The 10,479-nt window shown below is 44.5% G+C and overlaps 1 protein-coding gene across 2 annotated transcripts; it reads right to left on the reverse strand.

Annotated features, from left to right (window-relative positions):
• Positions 1 to 1,409: 1,409 nt before the first annotated feature.
• Positions 1,410 to 9,950, reverse strand: slc35b3 (solute carrier family 35 member B3). Of its 2 annotated transcripts, none has more exons than XM_060044985.1 (10): positions 9,782 to 9,950; positions 8,446 to 8,688; positions 7,778 to 7,899; positions 7,286 to 7,440; positions 5,189 to 5,296; positions 4,833 to 4,930; positions 4,434 to 4,526; positions 4,185 to 4,296; positions 3,184 to 3,253; positions 1,410 to 2,565 (listed from the first exon to the last, which is right to left on the reverse strand). In XM_060044985.1, the coding sequence occupies exons 1-10, from the start codon at positions 9,797 to 9,799 to the stop codon at positions 2,415 to 2,417; spliced, it is 1,170 nt and encodes a 389-aa protein (XP_059900968.1). In that variant the 5' UTR covers positions 9,800 to 9,950; the 3' UTR covers positions 1,410 to 2,414. The 2 variants fall into 2 exon arrangements, with proteins under 2 accessions (XP_059900968.1, XP_059900969.1); XM_060044986.1 differs by lacking the exon at positions 9,782 to 9,950 and adding an exon at positions 9,285 to 9,528.
• Positions 9,951 to 10,479: the final 529 nt, after the last annotated feature.

The following is a 10,479-nucleotide window of genomic DNA, read 5'->3' on the forward strand; positions in this document are numbered from 1 at the left end:
ATGTTTGGAAACCCAGGGACGGTGACCTCTCAACCTGCAATGAAACACTGCTCTCTTCATCCATCATGGCAAAACAGTACTTTAGAACCCCCACCTCCAACATCACCACCTTCAGACGCAAGCAGAGAAATACGAAAAGCGCAGTGTGGGGCCGAACAAACACACAAACAGACATGGGCCCTAATCATTTTCCCACCTTTTCAATTAACTTATGTGGCATCCAATCTGTGCAGCCCTTGTCATATTTGCTCCAAAACAAAGACTTAGCGATCCTGTGCGGTTGTATGTGTGGTGTGTGTGTGCGCGCAGGCTTAGCGATGCACTGTAGCCTAGAGCCAAAAGGGGGCCCCTGGAAGGAACGAATGGGGGTACGGGGGTCAGCTGCCAGGTTTTTATGAAATACCAAATTACTAATTGGCTACGGTGTAAGGTTTCCCGCCAGGAAGCGGAGGGCTGTAATGACCGGGCCCCTCTAATAGGAGTGGTACGGTCACCTCCCACACTCGCCATCTCATGGGCCTCCTGCCGACCTGGCAAAACATTGTCATTTCACCGTGCTGAGGTGAGGGCACAGAGTCAGAGACTCTGTGTTATCAAGGGCAAGTGCAAAGACATTCACGTTTTTACTGAACTGAACTTTGTGCCAGTCCAACATCAATAGTTTCTGGGAGGTTCGGATGTAACTTATCCACATTTTCAAAGATAATTTTTTTGTGAGAAACAGTTGATGGTCAGCAGTGGCTTTAGTTTAGTATTTTTACAGCTACATCATTAACCAGATCATCTTTAACAAGGATATTAAAGTAGGCTGAAAAGGCCTACTTGAATATCAAATACACAATTACAAGGCTAACCTGTCCACTTATCAATGTGAATTTGTTGAAGAGTAAGCCTGTAAGGTTTGAACATCATCCTTGACAAACTAATCACACAAAATCACCTTCGGTAAGATTTAAAGGGTTCTTAAATCAAAAATGAAGCGTTGAGGCAGGTTTATTGCTTCACTGGATCTTAAACCAGCAGAACTGGCTCCATCTCTTATATTTCCCTCTCAAACACGGCAGAAGATCAGGAGAGCCCAGATCTGGTGAATAATGTTTATTTTCGGACTACCAGGGCTATCTTTTTTCTGCACCACTAATCAAATTTGCCAGGGGCAGTTGGCACACACATTTTGGCAACACTTCAATTATTTTCTCTGGAGTTGTTTTAAGTGTTGGTCAGTTAGTCATGCACGTGCCAATGCACGCACGCGCACACACACACACACACACACACACACACACACACACACACACACACACACACACACACACACACACACACACACACACACACACACACACACACACACACACACACACACACACACACACACACACACACACACACACACACACACTTTAACATAAATGTGAATTTCTTTCTTTAATGTAAAAATATCAACAACCATTAGATCAACAACCTTACACCCAGATAAATTGTTGGCAATATGGCAGTTGACATTGTTGATGGGGCGTGGGAACAAAAATATACTTCTCCCCTTACATCTTCATGATGATTAGGCTTCCATTTTTTCTGTCACAAATAAATTACAGATAAAGCCACTTTTCTCCAAGACAGTTAAAAATAAAAATGAAATAAAAATGTCCTCCATTCTGTCACACGCAGGTGATCGAGATAATATATACAGATATATCTATATATATCTATATACATACGGTATATATAGAGGATGACGAGTAGTGCACACATTCTTCTCAGTTATGTTAAATATAAAAGAAGTACATTGTTTGGTCGAAAGGTTCCTTCAGACGTTACGGTTGCTAACCAAAGCTTTAAAAGTGCACCCGTCAGGGCCGTTGCAAATCATGTCTTATTTGGTTAGCTAAGGCGCTGGCTTGCCTTCCAGGATCTCCAATGGCATCCGTATTGTCCTCCATTTTGTGAGAGTTTCCATCAGGATGCTTCGGCTTTCCTTAAAAAAAAATAAAAGAAGAGAAGTACAAAAAAAAAACACTGCCCACTCATTATGGGGCCAGTTGATAACCAACAAAGTATGACGATGATTATTTCTATTTGCAACAATCGTTCAACACCTATGCTGCAGAACTGGAGGAAAATTACCCCTTGTCCCCTCCTCACCACGTATACCATCTGCCGATTGGTTGGTTGATCCGTCATTTGGGCAGATTGAGGGCACCGGCCTAAGCAGAGCCATGAGAAGGCAGGAAACTCCTGTGTGTACAACATCTCAGACCTGCCTACAATGTCTGTACTCAATGACTGTCCTGTGCTGTCGGCCATGTCCAATTGGTGGTGAAGAGCTGATACCGCCCGTCTTCGGCACACGCCCTGAGAGAGATGAAGAGATAGATAGAGGGCCGGGTGGGCCTGGAGGTACCGGTCCCGGGCTAGACATTCTGGGACGGCAGGCGGGCCTTCTTGCCGTTCAGCAGCAAGCTGCGGAGGTCCTGTATGGAGGGCAGCCTCATCTTGTCCCTGTTCTTGCTGTAAACGTTCAGGAAGATGCCGAAGAGCACTAGCAGGCCGGCCCAGATGTACCTGAACAGGAGAGGAAGGGGGACGTTCTCATGTTTCATGTTTTTAAAGGTCTCTCACACACACACACACACACACACACACACACACACACACACACACACACACACACACACACACACACACACACACACACACACACACACACTAGTGAATCCAAAAGGTGCATATAGGCTGACCTGAAGTCGAAACAAGAAACAAAATAAAACTAGTTAAAGAAGAAGTGCAATAGTTGTGAGGAGGGTCTGAGAAAGCAGACAAAGTCAGCAACTACAGCAAATTAAGATTGTTATCCCAGAACAGCAGCTGGCAGGAGAAGGAGAGCTTGCCCTGGTTGTATTTATGCAGTGTGTGTGTGTGAGTGTGTGCGTGCGTGCGGATGGAGAGAAGGTGAAGGGTGGTGAAATCAGAGCCGTCTGGAAAAAGCCAGCGAGAGTAAAGAGAGCACCAGAGCTCGGGTTCTGAAAATGGACTGAGGACATAAAACACACAACAACAAACCAAGTTAGGATTTTGGTTCGAATCAGACTCCAAATGAGGATTCCTGGAAGGTTTTGGTGGGGGGGAGGGGGAGACGAGAGCAGGAGGTGGCAAAGTCAGAGAAAAGGCCGACATACTTACTGGAAAGTAAAGGGTTTTGCGAAGAACATGAAGGATAGAACGATGGTCATGGCTTTTCGCCCAGTGGTCACTGCAGGGCACATTGCAGGAGGAGGGGGGGGGGGGGGGGGGGGAAGAGATACAGTTCAGCCGCTTGAATGGACCACTTATTTTAATAGGAGCCACACAGTCAAATTGTTTGGGTTAGAATACAAATGGGGATACATCGCCTCGACTAAATGTGTAAAAGTAAATAAAATAATAAATAGGAAAAAAGTTCCACCTTTTTATAAAAGAACAAAGAATTCCTAAACAAATTCCTTGTATGGGCTTCATTAAAAAAAGTGGTGCCCTGGAGAAGAACTACTACATTACTGCATGTGCCAAATGTTGGTGAATGTTAGATTTAGTGTGTTTAAAGAAGGACCTAAAAGTATTCATCTCTTAGGTCGCCTTAAAGCAAATCAGCCAAATATGGGAACTCATTGAGAACATTGAGATTATCGCCATGCATTGAACACAGCAATGAGATCAAGCCTGTTTACTATAAAGGGGTTTCACTGTGTTTAAGTGTATCTACATGTAATGCAGTGGTTGCTCCTGCAGCACTGCCCCCCTCCCTACAGCTCTTTTCATTGAGCGAGAAGCAGTAGAAGTCATATTAAAATATGACTACGGAAAGGCTCACATATGGTCATGCATTTTTACATCTGAAATCACACATCAAAGCACTCCTAGACGTTCAATTCACCCTCTGCCATCTTAGGACACATTTAAAGATTTGATAAATGCTATTATTTAGGACTATCTCTAAAGCAAATGCGCCATTTGCCTACTTTGATGTTTAAACTACATGAAAGCGTTTCATCAAAGCTTTAAAGTTTCCAAACACGTTGATGATAAAAAGCAATATCTCTCTGAAATTTACTGAAAAACATGTTACTAAAAAGATGGTGCTTTCCCAAAAACATACTGCTGGTGAACCCTGTGCAGGACAAACAGGACAGTGCGGATCGAGTCACCTGTGACCGCGACCAGGGCGCCGAAGAGCTTGATCAGGGCCAGCACGAAGGAGATCCCAAAATACCCCGTCAGAGAGAAGAAGAACGCATAGCCGTACGTTGTAACAGGATGCTGGCGGAAACAAAAAAAACAAATATATACTTGACAGATTTCAAAATAAAAGTCCAGTTTAGATGATCCAAACGCAAAGTGGCTTTAATAGACAACGCACAGAAACCAGTGCTTCGATGACGTCAAAGTGAACTGACCTCAGAACAGAACGCCGCCGCCGGCCCCAGATCCCCGACGCACAGCAGGCCGGTCAGTATGTACACAAAACCAATGGAGTACGAGTAGAGCACCTGGGAGAGCAGAACAAAAACAACCAACCATTAACCTCAACAGTCCCAACCGCAAACAGATGAAGCTTCCTCTCGGTTTGCTATGACCCAAGTGTGTGACCCAAGTGTGTCATAACATAAAATAAATTGTATTTCCGTTCTTGTGATTTAGGGTGTGTGCGGTGCCCTTATGTCTGTGGACTGGAGCACCTCCCTTTAAGTGAGTTGTAGGAGCAGGTAGGTAATGTAGGAGCAGGTAGGTAATGTAGGGAGCGGTATAAGAAGCACTGTTGCATGTTTAAAGGGGAGATGAGGGCCGTTCGTCACCATTTCAGAATTGGATCCGTTGTGCAGCTTCATGGCCTTCTCCTGCACGTTTCCGATGGCAGCGTCTGCACACAGCGCCAAGGAGATGAGGAGCACACCTGTACCGTAGACAAAGAGAACACAAAGTCAGCGCTCTGCCCACAGGCTACAAAATGACTATTAATGGGTTTGGATTCCCACTGGTTTGAAAAAGGTACTCAAGTTGTAAACCCCTAAAAAGACAAGGTGTCAAATGATTTATAGAGTTAAACGTAATTGCAATTTAGAATGATCTGCTTTGATACAATAATAACTTTCATTTAATACGCGACGCACAACTTTTGTTCATTAAAAGAAAAAAAGGGAATTAACGTCACCTGTGAGGTTGAAGTTGGGCGCAAGTTTGCTGTCGGCCAGTGTAAACCAGATGAGCCCGAGACTCATGCAAAGAGCGGCAGAGACGTCCGCCAGGTTGTAGCGCTTACCTGGAACACAGAGAACGACCATTGTTTTAAGAGCAGTGGGCTAAACCCAACTGATGTTGGTTATCTCTGTATAATAGTGTTCAGAACACAGACCAAAATGGCTCACAGACAGACTTGGAGTTAATCTGAGACGAGTTCATCTGATAACAGAATGCAAATTAAATGTAGTTCTTGAAATTGAACTATTTTCTTCCACTGTATCGATAGTATATTATTGCCACGGCTGGAACTTTGGAAAATAATGTCCAACTGTCAAACTACAAGAGATCTATCAAGCTGCGTGGATGCAGTGATCAGTCATCTGCCGGATAGCATGGAAACAAAAGCAAAAAACAAACCAGCAAAAAAACTGGTCTCAACAAAAGGCCGAAAGTGTTGATAAAGATACATACTGGGGTTGGGCTGAGGTGGACCCCTCTCTCTTGAAAATCCTTTTAAGTAGTTAACCCGTTCATAACTCAAACATTCAATAGATGTTGAAATCACACAAGAAAGTTCCACATCAATGCGAAAGAAAGAAAGATCCCACAATATGGGTGCGCAACGCGATGGAGAACGCCTAAACAGCCTGACTGACAGGCAGGGCGGCCTTGAGCCTCCCGTTTGACGAGGTGACATCAGCCTGGCCACGGCGAGCCTTTGATTCCAACGGCTCGCTTTTGAAGGGCCCGACATCAGACAGATCATCCCCACCCACCCATCCACCCGCGCCCTCCTACACCCCCCCCGCTCCGATACAGAACGTCTCCCCCCCCCCCCCCCCCCCCCCCCCCCGCAGTCTGCTCAACGCACCACCCCCCGGAGTGACGCCCATCCCCCCCGCCTTTCTTCCCACTCGTTTATCCAGCCGTCATCCATCCGTCCCTCGATCCATTCACCGACTCCGTTAAAAAAAGGTGATAAGCAGTCTTCTGGATCACAAAAAAGAGGCCGAGAGAAACCCGTTTGACAGCAAGGACATGATAGCGTTGCCAAGACGGACACACCGGGATGAAAGTGGGACAGTGGGAGAGTGAGGTGCGGAGAGGGAGGTTAATGCGAGAAAGGGCTTTGGTGCTCCAAAAACAAGGCGCTGATGATAAAAAGAACGTTACGGAAGGTTGAAAGGTGTCTGGTGCCTTAAAGCAACAACGCGTGATGAAAGGAGTTTGGTACGAGACCAGGTTAGTTCAAAAGGTAACCTGCCCCTCTTAAACAACTGGGTATTCAACAGGGTTATGGTCAACACGCTGAAAACGAAGGCATACCGAATTGCATGAGACAATCCAGTTCTTAATTAACTTAAAACAGTGTACAGAACCAACATATATTTAAATCAAGAATAGATAATGATTACAGTGATTTTGAGGTTGGACTCTGTGCGTTGGCAGAGCTGCACCCTCCTTTGACGTCAACCATAAGCGAAGAGATCACACAAGCCAATACACTAAGCAAATAGGAAAGAGCGAGGCACACAAGCCTGACCTAGCGGACAGGTGCGTGGGTGCAGAGCGCCGTCGTGGTTACACAGATGTCCTGGTTTAATGGTGCTCTCCCACTGGGTCAACAAAACGGGCGAGCCGGTGCGACACACGACAACCAAATGATTTCCCACTTATTAAGAGCTTTGCTCAGTAATAGCGTTTCATTGTTAGGGTTGACTGGAAGGTGAATCAATTAGAAAAGGTGCCAGTGTTTTTGCTCTGATTTGAAACCTTTTACTACGATTTCACTATTAAGTCTATTAATAGATCATTTTTCATGTACATTTTTTCATGTACATTAAGTAACGTCATTAATTGGCAGGTTAATCACAGGCTTAAGGAAGCATGCCCTGTGGACAGAACCTTTCGGCTGGAAGTCATCCAACCCCCACTAAACCTGTTCTAACAAAAGACACACCCTCCGCAATAGCGCACCCTAAACTACAGACTTTTGTGTGTAGTTTTGTGTAATGTGTCCCTAAGCATTTTGTTACAACGACGTTTATGCAGAGAGTTACTTGCTCACCTTGTATGAAAACTCCACCGATCATTACTGGAATGAGTTTGCAGCACTTGAAGATGACCTGGGTGGGGTAGTTCAAGTAGCCCAGAGAGGTATTGGAAAGACCCATGGTTCCCACCGTTAGAAACGCGATGATCATGTACGTCTTCCCAGGTATCCTGTTAAGATATTGCAGAATAAACAACAACAAATGAACCAAAAAAACAAAGATTATTGTTGACTTATTCAAAATTAGATTTGACCAGTTTAGAGGAGAGGCTAAAATAACAAGGTCAACAATTTAAGTTGATAAAAAAACAGAGTAAAAACAAATAATAGTTCTACATTGAGCACAACAACGTTTAGCTATAATAATTGCTGAGACACCTTGTGCAGTGTGTGAACCCTGGTCAATACAGGTGCGGTAGACATTGAACAGGACATAATGCGTACTATAACCTAGGATAATAATAAGCCTACAGTAAAGCCGTAGGCATTTGAATTCACAAACCTTACCGTCTGCGTTTGTCCTGTGTGAGCTGGAGCTCCACCAGTCCAAACATGGAGTAGAACCCAAACTGTACCAGGGTGAGGTACCACCCAAAGGGCCTGAAGCCCTCTACGGAAAATATTAGCTCCTGGGATGAGACAAGACATTCTGTGTGGGTATGAATCTCATGAAACATACGGTTAGATGCTCCATCGCATTCTCTCTCTGGCACACAATCACACAGAGACAACAGTCTAGGACAGTGGTTCCAAGTCTCTTTTTGGTCCCCACATGTTCACTGTGGCCAATGTAACAGTAACCATATGCGTGGACTGCATGACAATAAGTGACGCGAGGTAATTCGCTCATGGCTTTGACTCAATAGAAAGTCTGTTTGTACACAACAACAATACCAGACCATTAGGACATTTTTCATACAAAATCATCGACTATCCATTGTTTATAAGCCAGCCATCTCCTGCACAATATTTAAAAACTGAGCTATTGCAATACTCGTATGGATATGGTGATATTGGCAAATATGTAGATTCATACCCACATAAACCACAGCCTGGCAAGAAACCACGAAACAACATGCAGCTCTTCCGAAAACTTCACTTTACTTTACAATACTTAAAAAAGGGTACTCTGTCATGCATTGAAGCATGGCCCATGTTGTGTGTTCCTTCCCTACCTGGAGGTATCCATAGATCAGGTAAAACACGAAGACCCCCGCCACGCAGATGAAGAACTGCGTGGGGGCACTGAAGTTGCTGAGGTTGATGCCCAGCACCCTCAGCTCCTCCACCGACTTGATGTGGGGGGACATGACCTCGTTAGAGGAGGGGATGGAGATGGAGAGGTGCTTCCGCGAGCCGTTGTAGCCGATCAGGCTGAACTTGCCAATGCTGCTCATCGTCTCGGCGGTGGCAGGGGGCTGGGGGCGTGAGGGGAGGAAACCAAACAAACGTGTGGATGAATAGGATTGTTGTGGCGTTATGCTCAGGAGGTTTAGAGGCGTGCCAACATGCTTGTTGTGGTAATGTAAAGATGGTAAAAACATAGTTTATGTGACGTCAGTGGACTCACAATAGAAAAATATATATATATTAAAAAAGGGTTAATTAAAGGCCAATAAATAATGACTATACAACGGAGAGTCCTTTTGCGGTGCATGTATGCCCCTGTATCGATATGGCGTGGAAACAGTATTGACTTGTCATTTTTTTTTTTATTGGAATATATACATAATAGGTACATGAAGCATTTGATTCAGGTTCGAGGATCAGCCCAAGACGTTTGGCAGCTGCAGCGACAGCTTATGATGTTGCTAAGTAACGTTAGCCAGGCTAGTGGATACCGACTCTTACAACTCTCCACAAGCTGATAACATTGCAATTGGACATTCTGCTTCAATAGTTTGCTGTCTTCTATTCAATAAGCGACACTTGCTGATCGGTGGGTATACTCTTTTTTTAATAGCTTTAGTATTAACGCGGTGTTGTCCTCAGGAGTGAGACAGCGAGGCTATACCTTCAACAGCACTTCCGGGGTTTCTTTATAGTCACGTATCCTCTTCTGCAGAGGCGATCGCCTCAAATGTCATGTCGCCGAACGTCAGAGCTCATCGATCCCCCGAACCAAAGTCATCCATGTTTATCAGTCCATCACAAAGCATTCAAAACACGAGAGAATGTGTTCGCTCAAAGCAACCAGCAGCACTTCATTCGCTGCAGCAGTGGCAGCGGCCAACAACTTCCGCTCCAGCCGAACTCTGACCTGTCCTATCATTGGTCGGTTCGATCGCTTTCGGGCGTGCACTGAGCTTTACCTTTATATCTTTTACATCGTAATATACTTTCCATGTTCTTTACAAAGTATAGTATTCGTTGTATTATTGTTCTTAAATACGTATACTCCGTTAGACGATCCAAAACAGCCTATGCCGGTAACAGCATTTCACTTGGTGCATGTGTATGCGCATGTTTATGCAGGTGATCTACAGCCGTGGATGATGATCATAATCTTACCTCATTTGAATGGTCCATTTTGTGTTGACTAAATCGTCAAAAAAACATACTTGTACTTGCTCATTTCAGTTTAGAAGCAGGTGTGTGCTAAAAGTCAATTGATTGTGATGACAGAGCCATGGCGCGTTCCTATACGTCTGGTTGCATTAGCTGCGTTCTAAAACTTTTTACATCCTCGTTCCGGTTGCTCATTCACTGTTATATCCTGTCAAGGAGACGAACATTAGCAGTTAGTGGTAAAGCAGGAGGAAAGAAGCAGTGTGGAAAAGACTATGCTTAGCGTCAGTAAAGGAAACGTCGACTGTTGATGATCTGAAGGATATGTTTAATTGTGTAGATTTTTGCTTTGTGTAGATATTGTATTATCTTAAACTCGAAATTAGAGAAAATATAATACCGTTTATGGATAGGTTTGGTTAAGTAGAAGGGTTTATTGTGTGTGGCCTTTCTCTCCCACAACCTGTGACAAAGAATCCATGGTTTACTCTGGTCCAATTTAGTAGGAAGTCTCATATCCATCTCTCTGCCTCTCTCTCTATGTTTTTCACAACACATGCAATTCTCTCAGTTGTAAAATGACTTACACACACACACTCTCTCTCTCTCTCTCTCTCTCTCTCTCTCTCTCTCTCTCTCTCTCTCTCTCTCTCTCTCTCTCTCTCTCTCTCTCTCTCTCTCTCTCTCTCTCTCTCTCTCTC

Source organism: Gadus macrocephalus, chromosome 23, assembly GCF_031168955.1.
Source record: "Gadus macrocephalus chromosome 23, ASM3116895v1".
NCBI classification, from domain to species: Eukaryota; Metazoa; Chordata; class Actinopteri; order Gadiformes; family Gadidae; genus Gadus; species Gadus macrocephalus.

Coding starts and splice junctions, on each gene's coding strand:
- slc35b3 (XM_060044985.1), bottom strand. Junction 7,441..7,777: donor ACACAGGACAAACGCAGACG/GTAAGGTTTGTG, acceptor ATATCTTAACAG/GATACCTGGGAAGACGTACA. Junction 2,566..3,183: donor GCAAAACCCTTTACTTTCCA/GTAAGTATGTCG, acceptor TCTCCTGTTCAG/GTACATCTGGGCCGGCCTGC.